Consider the following 26,138-nt stretch of genomic DNA (forward strand, 5'->3'; position numbering starts at 1 on the left):
ATTTACAGAATACTCAAAGCAAAATTAGAAGAGAAATATAATAGGCCACCTTGAAAACTGCATATACAGTATTTATTGGCATATAACTCGCAACAGCGTATAACACGCACCCGAAGTTTAGGAGGAAAGTTTAAGGAAAAAAACTTACATTTAAATGGCCATCAATGCAGCCTTATCAGTGTCCATCTGCAGCCTTGCCCAGTGCCTTTGCAGCCTTGCCAGTCTTTTTGCACCCGCTGATTATTTAAAATTGGCGCCAATCTCCACTGATTGTGAGTGGAGATGAGCGAGCGCCGCCGACATACAGAAAGCCGAATATACTAGGCTAGACTCGACTCCTCTCGCAGTCCCGCCCATCTCCACTGACTGTGAGCGGAGATGAGCGAGCGCCGGCGACATACAGAAAGCCCAGTGTATTTAGACTGCTAGACTCGGCTCTGCTCAGTCGGGGGTGCGACTGCGAGAGGAGCCGAGTCTAGCCAAATACATTCGGCTTTCTGTATGTCGGCGGCGCTCGCTTATCTCCACTCACAGTCAACAGTAAACAAAATAGATTGTTTATGCCAAATTCAGATTTAATATATTTAAATATTTAATTCTCCTAAAATCATAAAAATTATGGAACTAAATTCTTGCAATAGAAATGACAAGATTTTTGCAAGGCTATAGGATATGATCAGTATATTGAATTGGGAAAGTACTTTTAGGTTAAAGTCCTAAATGATAAAAAGTAGACTCAGAAGAAATTTTAAGTATAATTCAATTAAATGTGTATGTATGTATGTGTGTGTGTGTGTGTGTGTATGTATGTATATATATATATATATATATATATGTATGACACATACAATGTATACACATTGGCGTATAACACGTACATTTTCCCCCTTAAAATCAGGGGAAGATCATGGGCGCGTGTTATACGCCGATTGTCAGCTTCTCTGCCTTTTCTACCTTTCTCGGCAGCTTTCGGCCGTTCTTGGTGGCTTTCGGCTATTTTTGGCCATTCTCACCGGCTTTCCGAAAGCTGCCGAGAGCTACCGATCGCCGCCGAGATACACAGGACATCTGCTCTGTATTTTGGCTGTGCCATTTTTTAAACGTAAAGCCTGCAAAAGAAACTGTCAAGGCTGCAAATGACTGACAAGGCTGCAATGGAAAGCTTCAAGTGACACTGACAAGGCTGCATTGATGGGCATTTAAATGTAAGTTTTTTTTCCTTTAAACTTCCCTCCTAAATTTGGGGTGCATGTTATATGCCATATATAATAAAAAAATTCTATATATATATATATATATATATATATATATATATATATATATATATAGTATTGGCCTATCCCGGGTAGTGCTGCAAAAATTAACAAGGAATTCCAGATATGGATATTTTATACATAGTTATATTGGTCAAAGCTTGACCAATGTAACTAACTCTGTATATACCATACACGCTGGAAATCATTGACATAGACTACACTACTGAGATCTACAGAGGGGCCAGTCACTCAGAAAAATTGAAGCAAATTGTTCTCTAATTGAGAGTGTGATGTGACCACCCGCCTCTCCACCTCATGCAATCAGAGAAAGTTTTGCAAAGCATTCTCTGAATGGTGCTCATGCTGCGCTGCCAATCAGATGTTCAGAATGTAGCAGGGCAGATGCTCGGCACATGACCTGAAATCAAGTGGAGCTCACTGGAGTAGCAATGTCTACTTCAATGATTTCCAGCTTCCAGGAGCACCACACAGGTATGGTATATACAGTACATAGTTAGATGTCCCATGCTGGACCAGACCAATGTAACTATGTACAAAATATCCATACCTGGAATTCCTCATTCAAGTGAGAAGAGGATGACCGTTGACTGAAAGTTATTATAGGAAAATGTATAGTCCTCACTGTCAAAAAAAAAAAAAAAAAAAATTTGAGAGGAACGTTTGGGCAGAAAAATGTTTGTAGGCATGGCTCAATGTGCCTAAATGCTAGTAGTGTTTAGCACTTGAGTGTTCATTCATTCAGTGGCCAGAATAAAGTTATAGCTTGTCCCATTAAATGAATGAACGCCAAAACGTTTTACACACCTGAACATGTCTAAACGTGTTTGAAAAATGCAGGAGAAAGATGTTCAGTGGCCACGAGGCGCCGTGCACTGTCGCCAATGGGCGGGACATGTCACAGATGGGAATTGGCATTATTTGCTAATCTGTGTTCATGCATTTTTAACCTCCCTAGCAGTGATCCCGAGTCTGGCTCGGGTTGGGATTTCAGTACCATAAGCGGTAACCCTGAGCCAGACTCGGGAACGCATCGCTGGGCACAGGGAGAAGTTACTTACCTTGTCCCCTGGATCCAGCGATGTCCTCCGCGCTGTGTGATCGAGATGTCCTCCGCTCGATTCACACAGTGCCCGAGTGCCGCCGAGCTCCGTTCCCTGCGACATTAGGGCGCACAGGAGCGGAGATCGGCGCCAAATTCAAAAAAGTTAAAACACACAACACATTACTGTAATGTTACAGATTACAGTACTGTATAAAAAAATTACACACCCCCTTTGTCCCTAGTGGTCTGTGCAGTACCCTGCATGCACTTATATTATAAATACTGTTTTTTCTGCCTGGAATTTGGAGATTGTCCATAGCAACCAAAAAGTGTCCCTTTATGTCAAAAGTGGTTTTAGACAACTAGAAAACAGCGATAATAAATTAGAATCACTTGCAGAATTGAGCTAAAGCGATTTGTGGGGCAATTCGTCAAACACTAAATCTAATGACAGCGACAATTCTGCAAATAAGCAAATTTCAGTGTTTTTGGATTTGATTACGTTATTGAATAATTTTTATTATTTATTAGATTATAAACTTTATCATACCCGGGATGTCTGCTAGACTCTGGTTTGAACAAATTTAAGAGAGCTATTCCTTAGAATTACAGGACTACAATATAAAATGCCAAATTTCCATGCAAAATAATTGTACCGCTTTCAGCCCCTAAAACCAGAACTAATCATACCGCCAGGGAGGTTAATATTCAATGCTTGCATGAACGTGCATATGTGTAAATGGAAGGCACTGACACAGTTTGGATGTCAGTAACTCCCAGTAAAGTGGGGCTCTGACAATGTGCCCTCCAAGCGTCAGAAACTGAGACAAAAATGTTTCTCGGTTACTAGACTACATTTAGCCTTTTTTAAAGGGGAGGGTTAAAGGGGTTGTACGGGCAGAAGTGTTTTTTTTTTTATTTTATATATCCGAATGTATTAAGAAGATGCCTTCTGTGTGCAGCAGCCCCCCTGAGGTCCTTCTCTGTCCATCGATGTCCACAAATGTCTCAGCCATCTGAAATCCTCCCTCCTGATTGGCTGAGACACAGCAGCGGCACCATTGGCTGCCACTGCTGTTAAAGTCAGCTAGCCAATCAGGGGAGAGAGGGGGTAGGGCCGGGTCGGGGCTCCATGTCTGAATGGACACAGGGAGCTGTGACTCCACTCGGGTACCCCCATAGCAAGCTGCTTACTAGGGGGGCATGGAACAGGAGGGAGGGGCCAGGATCACAGAAGAGGGACCTGAGAAGTGGAGGATCCGGACTGCTCTGTGCAAATCCAATGCAACAGAGCAGGTAAGTAGATCATGTTTTCTATTTTTATTGGAAAAAAACATGAGCTTTACAATCACTTTAAACCCTTGTCATGTTTTTTCACCTTCGTCCCACTCTACTTCCTGTCCCATAGAGTAAAAATGTTTTTTCTCTCTGGGTTGAACAAAATAAAATTCACTGATTAGCGATTTGCAGCCATTTGCTGATAGCTGAATGCCGCTTTTCCAGTATGTCCCTTCAACAGAAGCTGACAGACCGATGTAAAGTTCATATGCAAAGTATTCACAGCGCTTCACTTTTTCCACATTTTTTTTTATGTTACAACCTTATTCCAAAATGGATTACTTCATTATTTTCCTAAAAAAATATACAAAACAATACCCCATAATAACAACACGAAAGAAATTTGTTTAAAATATTTGTAAATGTCTTAATTATAAAAAATCTCAGCTTTTGCTCAATACTATTTAGTGTAAGAGCAATTTTGCATGAGACATGAAGTGCCTCACATATCAGTCACTTTCTCTATCATTCTTTCCACGTGAATGGATAATTTGAATATTCATAAAAGCTAGCAAGTGACTGCTTGTAAAAAAAAATTTTTTTTTTTTTTTGTGATGCTTGTCTGAAGACAATTAAAAAAAAATCCCCCTGAAATGTCTGAAGAAGAACACTCATGTAATAATTGTAACATTCTACAACCCTCCATAAAAGAGAGAAATGGTGAAATCAATGTACAGTTCAGTTTTGAATACAGTTTTTATAGTGCTTTGTTTAGTATAAAACTTGCTTCACAATAATACCAACCAAACATTTACCTGTTTTCGGCCTTCAAGCCCCACCAGCAGTTCATTGTGTTGGCTCTTCATTTTGGGTATATGTATGTTTTGCAAGTATCAGAGGAAGTATAGAACAGGTTTGATGAACAGTGTAACCGCGTATTAAAGCATGCCTACATAAAATGTAGACAAGCGCCATCTAGTGGTGAAAATGCAGAAAAGCACTAGTGTACCTAAATTATAGCAATTGTGAAGGTTGCATAACAAAAAAATTCCTTCTCATGTTTCTACATTTTTGCATCTAAAGGTCCCCCCCCCCCCCCCTTAGAATTTACCTAAAACTTTTGCCCTTAAAGCTAAATCCATTTTTTCGCCTTTTTTTTTTTTTAATGTTTACTGGAGAAGGTTTCTGAAATAACAAACGCCCACATCTTTAGTTAATGTGTAACGCTATAGAATAGTGAAATGTCATGTCTACCAACATGCCTAAAAACTTTAACCACTTCCGTACAGGGCACTTCCCCTCCCCTCCGCTTCCTGCCCAAGCCAATTTTCAGCTTTTAGAGCTGTCGATTTTTTTAAATGACAATTGCGTGGTCATGCTACACTGTACCCATACAAAATTAGTATTGTTTTGTTCCCACAAATGGCTTTCTTTTCGTGGTTTTTGATCACCTCTGCGTTTTTTATTTTTTGTGCTATTAACAAACAAAAAACGGAACATTTTGAAAAAAGTTTCTTTTGTTACTTTTTTACAAAAGTTAATAACCGAAAGTGTTCTCCTTCACTGACAGGCACTAATGAGGCTGCATTGATGGGCACTGATAAGGTGGCACCAATGAGGTGGCACTGATGGACAACAATAGGCATCACTGATGAGGCACTGGCATAATTTATGGGCACTGATTGGCATCCCTGATGGTCATGGATGGGCATGCCTAGTGGGTATCCCTGGTGGTCCTGGGTGGGCATCCTTGGGGGGGGGCTGTACTGATCAGCACAGACCCCCCTGTCAAGAGAGCAGCTGATCGACTCTCCTCTACTCGTGTCTGTCAGACATGATAGAGGAAAAGCAGATACACGCCTTTTCCTGTTTGCACTGTGATTGGACACAGTTGATCACATGGTAAAGAGCCTCCGTCAAACTCTTTACCTAGATCGGATTTGCGGTGTGTCAGTGACACAGCACAGATCACCACGCAGCGTGCGATTGCGGCCTAGCCTGTTGGACACCATATGACGTTCAGTCAGGAAAACTCAACCACTTTGCGCATTTCATATTCCTATATGGTGGGCGGGAAGTGGTTAAATGGAAAACACTGGTGTATTTACTAAGGGTTAGCTAGTGAGCTTGCTAATTTCATTTGTTTTGTATAATAGAGGTAGTCATTGTTTCCATTCATCACAAATGTATGATTTTCATTTAATATACTTGGAGTTAAATGTTTTCTGGGGAATGAGAATAGACTTTAATTTAAGATGTACACCTAACAATTCAGTATATTTTTATCAAATTTTATCAGCTGCTACCACGTGATACCCATGTATTCTATAGTACTTGGCACTCTACCATCATGGAGTTTGCATGTTCTCCCTGTGCTTGTTTGGGTTTCCTCAAGCTACCCCAATTTTCTTCCACACACCAAAGCAATGTTGGTGGGTTAACCACTTACTGTCTAGGCAAAATTTGACATTTTCATAAAAGATAATTTTTGTCCCTAGAATTATTGCTGTTACTGCAACATTCGTGGCAATGCCTCACGTGTAGTGCAATCACTGTTTACATATGCCTTCCAGACCTATGCGCTTGTGTGTATTTGCGTGTATGTGTGAAGGGATTGAGGTGCTCTTTTAAAAAAAAAAATGGTTTTCAATCATTTTTATTTAAAAAGAAAAGTTATTTTACAAGAGAAAACACAGCTAGAGATAACACATCTACTGCCCTAAGCTATCACAAGGGTCACAAGGAGGCTAACAAGCCCCCTTGTGATAGCTTAGGACAGTAGCTGGTCCTTTTCATGTAGACATTAGGGGTCTATTAGACACCTGATGTACCCCCTGCCCGCCAAAGCAACTAACCAAACACAGATCATCATTGTCTTAGAGTTTATTCATCACAAAAAAACACAAAGAAGATCAGGGAACCAATTTCCTAACAGCCAGCTCAAATAAAATGGTACCAAGAGTATAGCTGCAGCCATGTTTTTGTAATAACCCCTGCTGAGAGGACGTTTGTATACATATGTCAGTCAGCAAGTGGTTAATTATGATATGTGGGTATGTATGTACGTAAGCTAGCAGGGCAGGGACTGCTAGTATTTTAAGTACTGCGTAAATTGTCAGTGCTTTAAAAAGAAAATATATATATATTAAAAATCTATTTCTATCCTATATATAATCACACACTACATTACCAAAAGTATTGGGACACCTGCCTACACACACTTGAACTTTATTGGCATAGCAGTCTTTGTCAGTAAGTTTCAATATTGACATGGCCTTTGCAGCTATAATGGCTTCAACTCTTCTGGGAAGGTTGTCCACAAGGTTTAGTTTTTCTTTGGGAATGTTTGACCATTCTTCCAGAAGCGCATTTGTGAGGTCAGGCACTGATGTAGATGAGAAGGCCTGGTTCGCAGTCTCTGCTCTAATTCACCCCAAAGGTGTGCTATCTGGTTGAAGTCAGGACTCTGAGCAGGCCAGTCAAGTTCCACCACCCCAAGCTCACTCATACATCTCCTTATGCACCTTACTTTGTGCACTGGCAAGCAGTCATGTTGGAACAGGAAGGGGCCATCCCCAAACTGTTCCCAAAGAGTTGGAAACATTAAATTGTCCAAAATGTATTGGTATGCTGACACCTTAAGAGTTCCCTTCACTGGAACTAAGGGACCAAGCCCAGTCCCTGAAAAACAACCCCACACCATAATCCCCCCTCCACCAAATGATTTGGACCACTGCGCAAAGCAAGATCCATAAAGACACGGATCCTGATAGAACACCTTTGGGGTGAATTATAGCGGAGACTGCGAGCCAGGCCTTCTCGTCTAACATCAGTGCCTGACCTCACAAATGTGCTTCTGGAAGAATGGTCAAACATTTTCATAGACACACTCCTAAACCTTGTGGACAGCCTTCCCAGAAGAGTTGAAGCTGTTATAGCGGCAAAGGGTGGGCCAACTTCATATTGAACCCTACGGACTAAGAATGGGATGCAATTAAAGTTTGTGTGTGTAAAGGCAGATGTCCCAATACTTTTGGTAATATTGTGTGCATGCACACACGTAATATTCACTACACAACCATAGTGTGATATTCTCCAGTATCACACATTTGGCTTAAGATGCTTTTTAGGTTTACAAACCAAACAGATATTTATTAATTTTTTTCGTGGTTTCATGCACACTGGATGCTTTTACAGCTGTCCTAAGGGCGTCTGTCCTTTTTTTTTTTTTTTTCCTGCCTCTAAAATCCCCTCCATTCTAGCCTATGTGTCCATGCACACACACACTTTAAGGCTAGGTTCACACTATTGCGATGCGGGAACGCCGCGAATCCGCGGCGTTTTCCCGCATCGCATACCTCCCGCCGGCAGTTCACACTGCCCTATGCGGACGGCTGGGGGTGTCAATGTTATGTTAATGACACCCCCAGATCCGTCGGCATATCGCAGTGCGATCTGCCGACTCGCACAGGAATCGGATCGCATGGTGTGAACCCCCATGCGATCCGATTCCGTTGCGGACCCAAAAAAGGGTCCTGTGCGAGTTTGCTGCGGGACAGCTGCGAGTTCAGCCATACTATCTGTATGGCTGAACTCGCAGTGCTACGGAGATCGGATGTGATTTGCTGTGCGAATCACATCCGGATCTCCCCCCGCAGCAGTGTGAACCCAGCCTTAAAGGCAATTAGAGGCAGGGAAATAAAAAAAACTAAAACGCTGCCAGTCAACCCAGGAAGAGCAGCATTTTGGCATAAACAATTGCCTGTAAACGCTCATTAACCGCTTCCCGACCGCCTCACTCAGATATACTGCCACAAAAGGGCACGTACAGGCAGATTAACGTACCTAAGTGGTGGCTTGCACACGCCTGCCTGGATCCCTGTGATCATGGGTCCCACGCACTCTATGTTCGTAGGCATACCCGCGATCGTCTCACGATGAGGAAGAAGCATCTCCCAATTCTGCCTAATGACAGTCACTGATCAGCGCTCCCTTTAATCGGGAACAGTGATCAGTGACGTGTCACACGCCGCCCCTCCCCCCCACAGTTAGAATCACTCCCTAGCACACACTTAACCCCTACAGCACCACCTAGTGCAGGGGTTGACAAATTTGCTTGGAATCTAGGAGCCAGCTAAAAAAGTTAGGAGCCAGGTCCGTGACGGCGATCTGGACCTGTCCCTGGCCTGACATGGAGACGAGTGAGGGGAAGATAGCCCCCCACCTGTCTCCAAGTCATTGCCCATAGCTCTTAGAGGGACATTTTTAAATTGCATTTTAGTGTAAATATGAGATGTGAGGTCTCTCTGACCCCAGATCTCATATATAAAAGAGGACCTGTCATGCTTTTTTCTATTACAAGGGATTTTTACATTCCTTGTAATAGGAATAAAAGTGACACACATTTTTTTTTTTTTTTTTTTCAAAAGAACAGTGAAAAAAATAAAAATAAAAGTTAAAATAAGAAAAAAAAATGTTTTAAATGCGCCCTGTCTCGCCAAGCTTGCGTGCAGAAGCGAACGCATATATGAAAGCGGTGTTCAAACCACACATGTGAGGTATCGCTGCGATCGGTAGAGTAAGAGCAATAATTCTAGCCACAGACCTCCTCTGTAACTCAAAACGTGCAACCTATAGAATTTTTTAAACGTCGCCTATGGAGATTTTAAAGGGTAAAAGTTTGTCGCCATTCCATGAGCGGGCGCAATTTTGAAGCGTGACATGTTTGGTATCGATTTACTCGGCGTAACATTATCTTTCACAATATAAAAAAAAAAAAATTGGGCTAACTTTACTGTTGTCTTTTTTTTTTTATTAAATAAAAAAATTTTCCCCAAAAAAAGTGCGCTTGTAAGTCCGCTGTGCAAATACGGTGTGACAGACAGTATTGCAACGACCACCATTTTACTCTCTAGGGTGTTAGAATAAATAATAATAAAAAAAAAAAAATATATATATATATATATATATATATATATATAATTTTTTTGTTTTGTTTAGGGGTTCTAAGTAAAGGGATGGAGAAAGACTGGCAGGCAATCCCATTAGCATTGTTGGTTGTAATTCCAACGGCCACCACAAGAGGGCACCAGATTCCAGAAGGAACCATAGGATCACAGAAGGCCTCAAAGCCGGGGGCTCAATTACCGGCCGCCTGCGGCGCGGCCCGACGCGATCGCGTGGGGGGGGGGGGGTCCACGGAGACGGGATACCCCCAGCTATGCTGCCCCAGGCGCAAGGTCGCTGATTCTAGTCGCCAATGCGACCTGGCGACCGGGTTTTGTCGAGCACTGACCTAGTGGTTAACCCATTCACTGCCAGTGACATTTTTACAGTAATCAATGCAAACTTTTAGCATTGATCGCTGTATTAATGCCAGTGGCCCCAAAAACGTGTCAAAATTGTCCGATGTGTTCGCCATAATGTTAGTCACGATAAAAATCGCTGATCGAAGCCATTACTAGTTTAAAAAAAAAAACAATAAAAATGCCATAAAACTATCCCCTATTTTGTAGATACTATAACTTTTGCGCAAACCAATCAACGCTTATTGCGATTTTACCAAAAAATATGTAGAAGAATACATAGCGGCCTAAACTGAGGTGGAAAAATAAATGTTATATATTTTTTGGGGATATTTATTATAGAAAAAAAAATGCATTTTTTCAAAATTGTCGCTATTTTTTTGTTTTTATCGCAAAAAATAAAAACCGCAGAGGTGATCAAATACCACCAAAAGAAAGCTCTATTTGTGGGGGAAAAAAAGGTCAATGTCAATTTTGTTTGGGTGCAACGTCACACGACCGCGCAATTGTCAGTTAAAGCAACGCAGTGCCGAATCATAAAAAGCGCTCTGGTCGGGAAGGGGGTAAATTCTTCCGGGGCTGAAGTGGTTAAAGCTAGGCGTGTTTAGTGCTTGAGTGTTCACTTATCTCAGTGGCCAGAGTAAATGATTGTGGCCAATGAAATGAATGAACACCCAAATGCTAGATGTGGGTAAATGGCTCTTAACGTATCACACACTTTTACAAGCGTTAAGCTTTTTTTGGCCAAACACTGTTGCCAGGGGGAGGCTTCTAGGAGAGTTGAAGAAAACCTCTAGTGTGCATGAGGCCTTAAACATCTGATCTGCACACATGTTCCTAGTCAGTGACTCACAAACCTGTGAAATTGTTGGATGAACATTACTGTTAGGTAACCATCCTTTTCCAACGAGGGGACAGCATATATAAGAATGAATGTTTTCTCAGTACAGGTTTCCACTAGAACTCTCGTATAATAATGAGATTTTTCTGTAAAGGTGAACTTACGCAGGACCCTCCCCCCCCCCTCTAACCTGCAGTGCCACAATCTCCCGCTCTGGCGCTTAGAACCCCCTTTAGCTTTCTCTCTTCTTCCCCGCTGAGAGGATGCGTGTTCTGATTGGTCAGCACCGCCCATTTCATATCGCTGACCAATTAGAGTGCTCCTAAACGTACCTCCTGACTGGGTATGTTCAAGAGATTAAGCCCCGGAGCCGCGAGGTGGCTAGAGGGGGAGGGGGGGTCCTGTGTAAATTCACCTAACAGATTCTTCCTTTAAAGAGGGATTCCACCAAAAAAAAATATATTAAAAGCCAGCAGCTATAAATACTACAGCTGCTGACTTTTAATAAATGGACACTCACCTGTCCCGGGTTCCAGCGATGCCGAGGCCGATCGACCGCTCGGGCCTCGGCTGCTGCCGCCGCCATTCTAGGTGAGGGAATCAGGAAGTGAAGCGAATCGGCTTCACTTCCCTGTTCCCTACTGCGCATGTGCGAGTTGCGCCGCGCAATAGGAAATCTCCGCGCTGTCACTGGGACCCGTGTGTGTCCCAGCAGACAGCGCGGCAGGGCAGGAAATGGCGTAGACTCACACGGGAGTCTATGCCCGGAAGTGGGTGTAAATACCTGTCTTTGACGGGTTTCTCCACCCCCCTCCCCCCTGAAAGGTTTCAGTTGTGACACCGGCGGGGGGGAGGGATCTGATCAGCGGAGGTTCCACTTTAGGGTGGAATCCCGCTTTAAGCACTGAAGGATTTTACCGTGTGGTGTTTTTTTTTCTTTTTCTTTTTATATTCTTTTTTTTTTATGCAAGGCTATAATAATTACATTCTTTGTTTTAACGCAGGATGATGCTAGTGTAGTCCTTTTGCTGCATGTCTATATATCCAAAATTTATCAAAGACCACTTCAATTAGAACACCCACTCACTCAAACTTGCCTTGCCACTGATCCCCCTGCTGCTCCCTTTGTCACAACCAGCACAAAATGCCCTGTGCTGGGTGACATTAGTCTGTCCTGTGACAGTGCTAGGGCCTAGTGATTGGCTGCTAGACCTGAGCTTTTCATAGGAAAAGGTCCTTCATTTCCCCATACCCAAAAGCATTTAGGCACAGTCACCAGCTGAGTCAAACAAAGGAAGAAGCAGAAGAGGACTGCTGACAAGGTGAACATTGTGGCTTGGGACAATGTCCCTTTGTCCTGAATGGCTGAAGTGACAGTGTCTCTTTTAGGGATCAGGATATCAGGGTTTTCTCCCTAAAGAAAAAAGTGTAGAACACTATATGGTTTGGTTTGCTGCTCATAACTTTTTAAATTTAGGATTACAGGTGTGTTGTGAGAAAAGGACTTTTGAAATTTTGTGTGAATGTCTCCTAAAATGCAATTAGATCTGCATTTATATCACATTAATAGACAGTTTTATTGAACAAATGCTATTTTACTGCCCACATATTCTTGCCCAAGTATTTTTTTTTTGCGGGGGGGGGGATGAGAAATGCCACAATCAGAAGTATCATTACTGGGGTGGTGGGGGATTATAAGTGATGTGGGCATTCCTGCAGCCAGATAGATTCCAAAGAGCTTGTTCACTGACATCAGCTCTTCTGGTACTGGACGTCTTCAAGGAACTAGGCCATGCTTTACAATGAGGTGGCAAAGAATCTTATGATGACAGCTAAATAATTGCAGGCATTTTTTTCCTCTATAATTCTAACCAAAAAGTTAGAGAAACGATGAAGGAAAGTGGTAAGGGGCAGAAAAATAACTTTCTCAAGTTTGCTTAATGAAGAACATACAGCACAAGTTAGTCTTGTTAAATCCTCCAGGGGACCCATTGCACTTGTCCCCTATTAAAATCAATGATGTGGTTTGTAAGCCTCCCACAGCTCCCTGTCCATTCAGCCAGGCGTCCATCTTCTTTGTCCAGCTTTATTGAATAGCAGTGGGAAGGGATAGCTTTCTGACAACGCTACTAAGAAACCACAGCACTATTTGTAACGGACAAGTGCTATGTACATAGGATACCTTGTGGAATTCAACAAGTTTTATTAATTGTGTTGAGTTTTTTTCTTTAAGACCACCAAGATGTTTAAAAATACTACTAGAACAATTGTCAGTAGACAAAAGTAATATCCTTTGGTAAAGGTGTTATTCCAAACCCAAATCTATTACATGTCTGTCATGATATGCCTAAATTGTACAAATAATTATATTCATAATTACGTATTGGCGTAAGATGAATATACTGTAAACAGCAAAGAATAGGGGCCTTATCCTTGTGCTGCTATTTTGCAATGTTCTGTATAAATATAAAAGAAATAAAAGTTAAGCCTGCTTTTCGTTTGGCCAAGGTCTGGTCACTTGATTTAATAGCTTTATTATATTGTCTTCTATTTAATTTTTAAAACCCTTGTTAAGCAGCTATCCTACTTTTTCTTTAAGTTTTTTTTGTTTTGTTTGTTTTATCCATGACTTATATACTGAAAATATTGTAATTGTTTATTGTGTATTCACAGTATGGATGAATTCACATTAATAATTTATTATTATTTGATTTTCTTAATGTTAGATGGCTAAAGCCAGATTTTTTGTATGTTGTATTGAGTGTATGTTGGAATTCTTTCTAAATTGTTGTTCATTGAGTCAGCCAGCAAGTGGCAGTAGAATTCCACGTTTTTTCTTTTTTTCTTTGTTTATGGTTTACATGGGTGGTTGCTTAAATCTGTTTTTCTAATTGAACTAAAAGGAGGCAACTTCACATCCAAATTCGTTTTTCTGTCTGTATAATTTGAGGATTAGAATTGCTGCTATTCTACAAATTTAGGTTCAATACATAATTTTAATAATTAAAAAATAAAAACATCCAGTTTAACATATACCACATATGTCCAACATGCCTCAGTATGTAGAGTAGACCTAAAGTAATTGCTGCAGTTTAAATTATTTAGTTTTTTCATTTAAAATAACGTTAGAAAAAAATTACATTTAAAAAGTAATAATTAAAAATAACCGTTCCAAGCAACACAACAACTGCAAAGATGCATCAAAAATGGCCTGGACATTGTGCCAATCTATTTGACTCACTGGTGAATCCTTTAATGGAATACTCAAACCTCCTATATCTTGAGTGGCTCTTCAGGCCCCCCACAATGCAGCGCTCAGTACATTGATGGAGAAACTTACATTTAAAGTTAGTTTTGCTGAAGAAAAAAAAAAAAAAGCCCAGAAAAAAGCCACATGGACATTCTCTTACAGCTAATGTCTGCTTCTCCTGCTGCAAGTTGCAGCTCCATCTCCTGGCCCACACATATCCACTGCGTCCTGTAGTGATGTAACTGATTGAGCCACATCACATAGTCATCTAGCACTCCCTAAAAATGTCTAGGCGGCAAAGAATTTGCCAGAGGCCATCACTGTGTGAGAGATCTGATGATTAAGAGAGTTTTAACTTAAAAAATGTTTAGTACAGGCGATAACGGTGTTCTAGGACTGTAGAAGCAATGTGTGGTGAGACTGAAGCTAAATGGGGAATGTGTTTTTGAGATAACAGAACACTGTGTGCCAACTTCAAAGCCAAATGCCAAAATAATGACCCCTCCCTAGAGTACCCCCACCTTACATCAGAGTTCGAAAAGTCCTCCTTCCTTACATCAAAGTCTGGCAGAGTTCCCTTCTATACACATACCATCATCACTGGTGGATGGTTGGAGGGCAAAGGCACGTTAAAAAAAATCCTCTTGACGGCTTTGAACTGTGCATGTGCAGTCCTAGAGCCAGCTGATTAGTGAACTGCCAGGCACAGTCTCAACTCATGTGGTCGGGTATGAGAATATAAGCCATGGGCGATGAGCACTGTGATGTCACTTTGTTGGCATACACATCCCTTCCACGGTCCCAATTGCATGGACCACAAAGATCTTAAATGCACAAATGGATTGGCTAAATCACATAATTGCTTTTTATGACCTATTTATTTTTCCTTTTATATTGGCTTTTCAAAATATTGAATGTAGTATTCTAGAGGTTGTATAAAAAGTTTGGTGCAGCACAACTTTTTTGGTAGTAAAGTAATGTCTTTTGTATGAAGATGTACAAATTAGACCTAAGGCCCGATTCACACCTTTGCATTTTTAGTGCTTTTTCCATTTTGCAGATTTGCACTACAGAACGTGTTCCATAGGAAACCATGGTAAATGAACTGCAGTACAAATCTGCAAAATGCAAAAAGCACTAAAAATGCATAGGTGTGAATCCAGCCTAAAAGAGTGACAAGTGAAGCTTCATAAGGGACAGAAGTATTTGGTCTGAAGAATGACAGTCCTTCCAAATGAGGGATAGTTGGGAGCTATGCTGATACTAGCCAGAAACTTAGCTTCGAGTTCTTGTAGCCAGAGCTGTGCAGTTATCAAAACTCTATTTATGCCCAGTCTGTGAACTGTAGTATCCAGTCCATGCATTTACATTGGTAGTAATATGTGCAGTGCAAAGCCTGGTGAGAGCAGAGAAAAACAGGCAGTAATGCATTGAGGACCTAGGAATTAAGAATATTGTCTATTGCGCTACATGAAGTTTCTTTGGTCTAGCATATAGGCAACAAAAGCTTTTTTTCTGTAATAAATAATTTGCCTAATATAAAACATGCATATAACAGGAATGCAGTTTAATAACACGTTTTCTTGTTATCAATTAATGGAGATTGCAAAAGGGTTTATTAGAGGACCACTTTTGGCATTCCGGGTCGGCATGAACAGTTATATTTCGCATAAATAAAGCCTAAATGACTGAGACAAGTAGGCTCGAGCTCTAGCTGCTCTTTGCACAGCTTATGGGGTCATTGCTATTGCTGTTCTGTTGATGCCATCTAACACTTTTTCAGGCACAGTGCCTAAGTAAAAGCAATTCCAGTCATAAAATTGATATAGAGAAGCTTGACAACAGCGTGCTATAGGTCTTGTGCAGAGTCATTCTATATAGCTGCCTTTTACAGATAAAGCTGATCTTGTGAAAAGGCCATACCTCCCACAAATAATCCATTCTACACTTATTGGAGGCCTTGAGCCTTTAGAAATTGCACTCGTTACTAGTGTGGATGCCTCAGAATTACCAATATTAATTGGTACTGAGGATAGCAGAAAAATATTTTCTAACCAAACGTGGTTTTAGTAGATTTAATTTTTATGGTTTTGTCAAGAATTGTTCCTTCCTGTCCTTACCGCCTTGACCTCGCTGAGATCTTTACACTCCTAACCCCGGACCCTTACTTTTTCTGTCACTCCATGCCGGACATTTGTACAGACCTGATCACGAATGTGGAAATACGGTGCAATTTAGGGAACAGTGACCACAGGTCAATTGGCTTCTGTATAAATCACACAAATAGGAAACATAATACAAAGACACTGAATTTCAAAAGAGCCAACTTCCCTAAACTACAAACCTTACTAGAAGGCATAAATTGGGATAAAATCTTAGGAACAAAGAACACGGAAGAGAGATGGGTTTGCTTGAAGAGCATATTAAATAAAGGCATTAGCCAATGCATCCCATTGGGTAATACATTTAAAAGAACGAACAAAAGTCCTGGATGGCTTAATTCCAATGTAAAAATGCATATAAAAGCAAAGTAGAAGGCCATCAAAAAAAAAAAAAAAAATCCCAAGAAATTCTTTAAGTATGTAAATAGTAAAAAAGGAGGACAGACCATATTGGCCTCATAAAGAATGAGGAAGGACATATGGTATCAAAGGTTGGGGAGATGGCGAAGGTATTGAATTTATTCTGCTCAGTCTCCACGAGGGAATCAGGGGGGTGGGGGGGGGGGGGCTTCAGTAACCAAAACTGCAGTGTTTATCCTCAAGACATGTCACAGGAAGCACCTCCATGGTTAAGAGGACAGTATTAAAATTAGACTTGGGAAACTTAACATTAATAAATCACCAGGACCTGGTGGCTTGCACCAAAGGGTACTTGGGGAACTCAGTCAAGTAATTGCCAGACCATTGTTCCTAATTTTTCGAGTTCAGAGGGTGGTGATAAATGGGGAGTACTCGGAATGGTCAGGGGTGAATAGTGGGGTCTCCCAGGGTTCTGTGCTGGGACCATTTCTATTTAATTTGTTCATAAATGACCTGGAGGATGGGGTGAACAGTTGAATCTCTGTATTTGCAGACGATACTAAGCTAAGCAGGGCAATAACTTCTCCGCAGGATGTGGAAACCTTGCAAAAAGATCTGAACAAATTAATGGGGTGGCCAACTACATGGCAAATGAGGTTCAATGTAGAGAAATGTAAAAGGAGGATCTGATGGATTACACAGAATGCAGAGCTGTCCTCCCTCCCTTATACTTTCCTCAGCTCCCTAACCCATTCTTGTGTACAGGCTTACAACAAATAAATCATTAATTTTGGGGGTTGCAGAGATGATCCGGGTAGAACCACTGAAATCCAAGGACATTTGTAGGAAGTGGTTAAGCAGAACCACTGACTGGCTTATAAGCCTCTTCTCACCTTCAGTGCAAGCAGAAGCTGAGACAATTTGACTTTTCAGGCAAAAGCACATTCGCCTGATTGCACATTTATGGTTTGAGAAAATGGGGACCCTGTCTCAGATCAAAAAGTTGTTCATTTTAATGTACATTTCAACACTGACGAGGATTAAGCTCAAAATAAGACTTAATATTTACACCGGACACCAGTATATTGCAAGGTGAGAACCTACCATGCTGTGTCTTTGTATGTTGACAGTGGAACTCCCCTGCCATCAGAATATGTAGATCATTGCTCCAGCAGATTGTCTGCATGCACTGATTGAAGAAAATTTTTTCAGCAAGCCTGTTCACGAGATGTCGATTTTTAGATCAACTTCTCATAAACAGGAATGGCTATAGATGGATCAAAATTCATCCAATCACTGCTGAGTAGGCCAAATTTCAATCCACTTGTTGGCAGCTTAAAGGGGTTGTAAACCCTAGTTTTAAAAAAACAAAACAAAACACACGTCATACTTGCCTCCACTGTGTAGTTAATTATGCATTAAAGTGAAAAACCATGAGGGTTTAAAACCCCCTTTTAAATCGTATTTTTGATGAATGCTCTTTAGAGTAACTCGTGTCTAAGCCCCTGTACACACGGTCTGAGATTCTGCCAACCAAATCCGTCGGATTTAGTCCGACGGATTGTGTCCGAAACTGTTGCATACACACGGTTGGGGCAAGTTGGCGAAAAATCCGATCTTTCAGAACGTGATGTCGTAATTTTGTTACGATGGGACTACATTCAGGCTAGTAGCCAATAGCTTTGATGTAGGAATTTGATCTGAGCATGCGTGGCACTTGGTCCGATCAAAATGCTATACACATGATCGGATTAGGTCCGACCTGCCCAGTTGGTCGGGAAATATTTCCAACATGTTGGAAAATTGGGTCGGACGGAGATTCGGACTGAATCAGTCCGATGCATACCACACACAGTCGGATTATCTGACGACACAGTCCGATAAGATGCATTCCTACAGATTCTCCGACCGTGTGTACAGGGCTTAAGGAATTTATGGTTGGGTAATTGTGACTCCTCTAAGAAGAGGACAAAGTTTTTAGGCTACATTTCCATGCTAGGTTTAGTCACATTGTTGATGAGCTTCTCATTTAAAATAAATAAAAATAAATATGTTTTACATTAACTGATTCTTGTACTGATGTGCCTTTTTATAATTTTAGGTATGAAATCCTACCAACATGACTTCTCTGGTGAAGATACTCCAATGGAGATTTCAAAAGCAATCAATCATCAGTCTGTTTCTGAAGATGCCAGCAAATGTGATGATAACCAGATTAAATTGGATGTGCAAAATCCTCCATTTGTAAAAAGTGAATTTTCGCAGGATTTGAAAGTACCAGCTCTCAAATACAACACAGACCCTCACAAAGCTATCCCGAATAGTAATACATTGATTTCTGTGGTGCAAAATAATGCTGAGACTGTTGACAAGAAAAAACATTTGGCATCTGAGAAAATGTATCCAAATGGAATGGCACTTGATTTACTTAAGGAACGTTCAGCACAAGCCGCTACCACTGTGGTTAAAGAAGGTCTTATTCCACTGGATCTAAGTGAAAAATCAAGTAGAGATGAGTTTTGTAGTAAGAGTGCTACTGAATCTTTGAAGGCTGCATTAGTTATTCATCAATGTCCCTACTGTAGTCATAAAACTTTTTATCCTGAGGTTTTGTGGATGCACAAAAGAATTTGGCATAAAGTCAGTTGCAATTCCATGGCTCCGCAGTGGGTTCAACCAAATGGATTTAAACATTTGAAAAATAATGTGCTTTTTCTTGTAAGAAATGGGCGCACTGGTCCTCCTCCAGCACTTGGTGGCAAAGAGTGCCAACCATTGCCCATTGCCAGGTTCACGCGTACACAGATGCCTAATGCACCTTCAGCACCTAAAGGCAGTCCTGCAACAATGGGAAACACTTCAAAGGCTACTTCTGGATCTCAGGTGCGTGAAAACTCTCGTGGGTTTAATGGACCTAAATCGGCAAGCTTGAATGCACAAAGACAGCCCAAAGTGGCACATGCTCAGGAGCAATACAGTTCAGTGGTACAACAGCCTGTGTCAAAGGCAAAATATGATTCAAGCCCTAAATTGAACCAAGCTGGAAGCTACAGCAGAAGTCACACACCTGCTCTAACATCTGTATCAAGGCAAATTTTGCAGCCTTCTGGTAGTAAACAATCCGAAAAATACATAATTTCCCAGGGAGTGCCTAGTTATGCATCTCCAAATAAACTTTCTTTGCCTGATGCGATTAAAACCAAATTCACATTGTCACAACCACAATTTCCATTTCATAAAGTAGATCCACATGTTAAACAGGAGAGCCCTCTAGTGCCTCAAAGGGAATCTCAGGCCAAGAATATAAATGAAGTTGGAACAGCGCCTAACTGTAGTGCTGGATCCAAGTCAAACTCTGTTTTGCAAACTCAGTCAAGTGCAACAGGTGCCTCTTCGCCTTTTCAACCAGTAAAACAAGAACAAGCACCTGAGGGCCATGAAAAGAAACTAGACATTTTAAATATCTTTAAGACCTACATTCCAAAGGACCTAGCTACACTGTACCAAAGTTGGGGAGCCAATAACAATAATTTGGATAATGCAGGTAAATTGCTCTAATTTGTTCTGCCATTACAATGTAGATATGTAATAAATTGTATAACTGAAACATTGAACATTTTATTCTATGTTTGTAACCTTGCTATTTGACTTTCTCCTATCAGTCCTAATACTTGGGACATTCCATAGACATGGATATGTATGGCACATATACCTGTTTAGAGTTTAAGATAAATCTGTTACATATGAGGAGTAGTAAACCTGAAAGCAAAGCTTTAGGTGCCAACATTGCAGGCTCCCTGGACAGGAACGTGTCTTTATATTAAAAGTCAGCAGCTACAGTATTTGTTTTCCCTCTTCAGCACATATCACGCTAAGCAAACCATTGTTTGAAAGTGTTCTGTATGCATCCTTAGAAGAGGTGTTGAGACCATGGTGGTGGATGGAGATGCAGGGCCATACATTGCAGACACCTTTGTTTGGTGCAAAGTGATGCAACCACAATGTATTATAGTACTGTGCTGCCCTAATTGAATTCTGAAACCAAATCTCTGGCTTCACCTTGAACTCAACTTCTGGCATGCGTGTGTAGATAGGATAAAGTAAAACTGTAGGCAAAACTTTTTTTTTTCTTTTTTTTAATAAAGTAAGGGATGGTTACAATCGCTGTCTGCTTTTTTTTTTTCTTTTTTTTTTCCAGCTGTGTCCCATTGGGGAGATTTCTTCACTTCCTGTCCCATAGCCAAACAGGAAATCCCTGTAAATTAAGGGAATACCTTGGGGACCCCTGTGTCACCAGAACTAGTGTACCTATTGGAAGATCCCCCCCCCCCCCACTAATTTTCTGGTGACAACACAAACTTTGGGATTTTTGTTTACTTTCACTTTTAATGGTAAACAGGACAAATCGAGAGGGTGAATCTCCCCAACGGGTACAAATGGCAATTAAAATTGACAAGTGTTCTTGTTGTTCTCTTTCCACTCTATCCAAAACTAAAATACCCTTTTTTTCTAGTCTTGCTGGCTGTAAGCTGCAAAAATTAGAATGCAGTTACTGCAAACCTTTCTTTTCAGAAAATTATTTCTTTTAAGAAGAAACTGGTTTCCTAATCATACAATTAAGGGACACAGGATTAAGTATTCAGGTATATTTTGGTTATGCTGCTACCCAGCAGATTGCATAATGGCCAAATAAAGCTGTCTGATATGCCATTTTATGCTTTCAAACTTGCCAGCATCCTCGCAAAGTTGCTTACTTGCGTACCACGATCTTCCTGGCATATAAGTGCTTCCTGCGTTTTGCTGTGGGTATGTAACATTACCAGTTATTTGCCCTACCCTCTGTTTTGTTAATTTCACCTCAGGTCTTCACCAAGGTGCTAGCCGCTGTTCTTACCCTGCTTTTGCTTTCAGGGCATTCCTATAGTAGGATATCTGGGTGATCTCCTCAGGCTTTATCAGCCCATGTCCAGCAGACTATGCAGATGGAGATTTAGGTGCATCCTAAATTTCTATACATGAGCAACGGAACCCTCTTCTTATTGCTTGGTGTATCTGGCTCTGAACCCAGATATTGCCCTCTCTAAGGTTTTCCCACCTCTGAACAAAGTACAGACTCTCCTCTCCCATGTTTGGACCTGCAGTTCAGAAGCAATCAACTGTAATGGTGGCTTCCTTTAATGCAGTTCTACAGGTTTAATTCACTCAAGACCACAGTATGGGACAAGAGGGACATGTTTCAAAAGTGAACTTATCCTTTCAGAGCAAAGTCCCCACCTCTCCCTGTCTAAATCAGATCAGTTCTTTTTGGGGTTTTTATTTTTATAGCATCAGGCATCTGTTTCTATGATTTGAAAGGCTTTCACCTGGCTTTAGTTCATGCTTTCATTAGGTTTTTTGCCAGGTAGACTTTCAGGCCTCAGCTGGTGTAAGCTTCAATCGTAAGGTTCATCAGGTAGCTTTGAGTCCTCCCCTCAACTGCTTTTTTTTTTTTTTTTTTCTGTGGGCCTGTTAGCCCTTTTGTTGCTGTGTTGCCCACTCTTCCATCCTGTCCCTTAATGTGTTGGTAAGTAAGTGAATTTAAATTATTATTGTATTTTTTTTTCTTCTACTTATTACTGAGGTATATAAGAAAATCCGGTCTCTCGTCCCTCTGTTCTTGTGAGCTATTGCTACTATTGCTTGCTACAAAACGGAGGCAGGCAGGAAGTGGGGATGGTGGAGGGTATATTGGGCTTTCCTTACAGCTTTGTTTTGCCAGTATGTATGCTCCCTGTAGGCAGCAGCATAACCTAGTGTATCGAAATACTTAATCTTGTGTCCCATAATGTACTCCAAGTAAAAATACTATTTTTCCAACTAGCAAGGCTTGCTTTGGCAAGCCATTACTATTCTTATATTCTGTTACAGACACCCAACAAAAAGTGAGAGGAAACCTCCCCAAAGTGAAGAAAAATTCACTATTTTCACCAAGCCATGGTTAATGTCTCATAAACCGTAAAATGTTGAGAAGTTATAATCCATATATACCTCAAATAATACTAGAATGATTTTTGTTGAAGTTCCACTTTCAACAACTTCAGTAGTTTTTTTGTTTCTTTTTTGTCTTGTTTTTTTAACAGGAGATTTCAATTTGTGGGCCACTTTGGGATATTGGATACAGTTCACTGAAGAACTTATTTCAGAGCTTCATATGGTACTGTAGGGATGATGCTCACAGTCAGCCCAACAAGTGCTGCCCAAGGACAGGCACTACAGGGTGACATTGATGTCCAAATATTACAGATATGGGATGGGTGAAAGGCAGTAGTAGTTACTCGAAAGTCACACGATGCAACCACAGAATGATTGATTGCATTGTCCATCCTTCCCAGGCAATATCCAGTCATCATTGAGGTAATTCTAAAATTCTTTGTTGCTGATAAAAATTGGCACTGTATAGGTACCTTTTTAAATAGAGAAATGGGCAAAGTAATAAATTCACTTGAAAAAGCAACCTCACCCCACTACTTAGAAAGTGTAACTTGAGACAGCATAAGACCACAAGGCAAGTGCTTTGATACTGGCAAAAATCCAAACAGGAGTTCCAATATAAAGAGCTCCTTACAAAATTAAGTAGTTTTTTTTTTTTTTCTGTCTTTAAAACCTTATAGTATAACTATGGCCATAATCCAAAAATGAAATCTATCGTAGTCTCACTAGTCTGAGTCCTATCTGTAATATAGTGTATTACCTGGTGATCTGGCCAATAAGTCTGTTTTTCAAGTTCCATTAAAAAGGAAATAAACCCCCAAAAGTACCTCCACCTACAGCAACATTCCTTGATGGCCTCAGTCATCTTCTCTCTGGCTACTTCCATGTGTCGGGTTATTGGGCCTGTTGGCCAGTGGGGGAATGTCGCCCCAAGTATGTGCATGGGAGTGAATTATTCCGGCACAGCTGGAGTGTGCTAGGAATGCACATTGAGCTGCTCATGCGAAACTCGGCATACATTCAATAGAAGACATTGAGCAGGCAGTTAAGTATGTGTTATTGCAGAGGAGACATAGCGTGTGAGATGCCTGCTCACAGTTTTTTATAAGTTACATTTAGTTACACTTAAGCAAGCTCTCTTCTAAAGGTGGCAAAGGGTTGAGACCAATCATTTAACACTGATGGGTGCTTCCAGTGGACAGCTTTTATTTATATAAAACCCTTTTCCTAAAAGAATGCTGGAGTTTGGCTTTAAATGGTTAGTCATTTATGTAAAGCTCATGCAACATTACTCTCTCAACTGATTGCCAATGCTGCTGTCCAAGGATGGCTATGTTGCCCCTCCATAGATACAGTGAAGGAGTGGATGTAGCTACCCTAAGGCCAGCGGTTTGAATTCCTGCTGAACCATCCAAGATTTGAACAGTTAATGGGACAGGCTGAATGTACCAAGTTGATCGATCGATCACCTTGGGTACAACTAGCCTGCCGGATTCTCTTACGATTATTGCCGGGCTACTATAGCCACTAGCGGTAATCACAGTCTTCTCCTGACAGGGAAGAGTGCACCCCCCTCCCGAGAGCAGACCATGGCTTTGCAGGAGGGATTCCCGTGTCAGCACTACCTGTGTTGAAAATTGCACCATGTATGGCCAGCCTAAGATGGGAAGTGTTACTGGCTGATCAGATAAAAAAAGTAATAAAAGCTTAAATGAAAACTAATGATTGGTAAGCTAGAATAAATTGTATTTTTGGTTTGGGGTTTAGTTATGCTTTAGCTGTAATATATATTCTGATGACTTTACGTCTTTCATGATAAATTGTTTTATCACACTTTGCTTTTGAGTTCTTATTAATCACTTGCAAGTTATATCATCCTTAAAAAGAAGGTATACATTACAGGCGTGCTTTGCATAAATTACCCCTTTTTTGTTGTACCTTTTCAACTAGTGTAAAAGTAATTTGATCAGGTTGGATTTTTATCAAATGCAGTCTAACACCGAATGGATCTTGCAATGTGTTGAAACAAGCTGGAAGCACATCATGTTGTTTCTGGAAGATTCTAGTTAACAGAAGCAAATGATATTCAAAAGAAAACTAAAAGTCAGACATGTCTTTCTCAATCAGCAGCAAAGACAACAGCTAGCCCTTTAAGTCAGATGTTGTAAACTGACCTTTAAAAAAGGAAGGTTTGAGTAGTTTTCCACAAATGCTAATGGCCCAGAAAACATGTTTACTAACGGCAGGAAATAGGACTTTAATGCTGCTACTGTCTCAAAGCATCCAGAAAGACACTCTCATTCTCAGATGTCTTTAGTCTGTGCCTCCCAGGTCTAGGGTCAAAGCAGCACCAGCAGGCAGATAGGTAAGGGCTAAAGGTTTGATCAGTCTGTGATGGCTCCACTCACTCTGCATTTGTCTCCAAGGTACATCAGCCCAGGGGGGACAGACGGGCTCTGGTTCTACTCATTTTCTATTATCCATGTGACTAGTCTCTGGCATGCTGGAGTCACTTTGATTTGCTTGATACACTGCTTGACAAAGCTGGGTGATGGCTGAAAAGTGGATCCAGCTGCTCTGAAAAGCGCACACCTGACATGCCAGTCCTGGTGCGGGCACATCACGGGGAGCGCTTTTTAATTCAATGTAATTTATGCATTCTCGCAGTCCTGTGTGTGCCTGGTTTGTCATCCCCAGCCCAGATGAAGGCTGACAGTTTTCATCCAGGGCCTGAAGGTAGCCTCATATAATGACACATTAGACATACTAATGATGTTTTCTTCCAGCATAATGTTTTCTTCTCAACTTTTTTTTTTTTTTTTTTTTTCCCTCCTCCTTCCTATCAACAAAAGGAATGCTTAGGACACAAGCACGCCAAGGAGATTATGTTTGCATCGAGTGTGGAAAGTGTTTCACCCAGCCAAGCCATTTAAGGACCCACATGAGGTCCCATACAGGTAGATTCTACTCTTAATTGTCTCTATGTTAAAGTGGCCACATTTTGTAAGATTTGCAAGACTAACCTGCTAAAAAAAAAAAACTTGTTGCTTTGGCTTTATGTATATACTTGCATTTTCTGTCTTTTCCGAATTTATGGGAAATTTGTGGTGGTTTTGAGCTTAAATAAGTTTTAGGGCCGTGATGGGATTTATTTGAGTTTGTCCTGAGAAGGGGACTTTGTATTAATAGCAGAAGAGGTTTCAGTCTTGGCTGAATTTTAACTTCCTGCGGCCTCCAAAGAGTTAAAGCCATCTGTTGAGATATGTCAGCTGTATGTTCCTGTTGGTGATTCAGGAGAAGAATCTCTTTTTGATGGGAAAGGTTAACAAAAGACGGCAATGATTATGAATAAATATGCAAGTGATTCATTTTGCCACAAGCACACCGATATACAGCTACTCATTTCTGCATATCATTAACCCCTGTTTTACATGATCATCTCCATTCTCACCTTATGACATTTTTCTTTATGGGAAAATGCCCTCTGTAGTCTGGACAGTGATAATTGAAACATAATTAACACAGCCATTTAATATGCGTTTAAACCTAGCCCAATTTATTTTTTGCTCTTATTACACTTTAAGCTAGGTAGAGATGAGATGTGCTATGAGCAGTCTGACAGCTTTAGACTAGTGGGCTTTGGTGCAGAAGTG

At 40.9% G+C, this 26,138-nt stretch overlaps 1 protein-coding gene across 8 annotated transcripts in view; it reads left to right on the plus strand.

Annotated features, from left to right (window-relative positions):
- Nucleotides 1–26,138, plus strand: part of ZNF516 (zinc finger protein 516) — a 147,970-nt gene that overhangs the window by 109,128 nt on the left and 12,704 nt on the right. For all 8 annotated transcript variants that reach the window (XM_077492347.1, XM_077492351.1, XM_077492349.1 and 5 more), the window contains 2 exons: nucleotides 18,617–20,059; nucleotides 25,338–25,442. In XM_077492347.1, the coding sequence (XP_077348473.1) occupies nucleotides 18,617–20,059; nucleotides 25,338–25,442 (1,548 nt within the window). The remainder of the gene's footprint in view (nucleotides 1–18,616; nucleotides 20,060–25,337; nucleotides 25,443–26,138) is intronic.

The sequence above is a fragment of the Lithobates pipiens genome, unplaced genomic scaffold, assembly GCF_037356315.1.
Source record: "Lithobates pipiens isolate NorthernLeopardFrog02 unplaced genomic scaffold, aLitPip1_a1.2 Scaffold_19, whole genome shotgun sequence".
In the NCBI taxonomy this organism is placed as follows: Eukaryota; Metazoa; Chordata; class Amphibia; order Anura; family Ranidae; genus Lithobates; species Lithobates pipiens.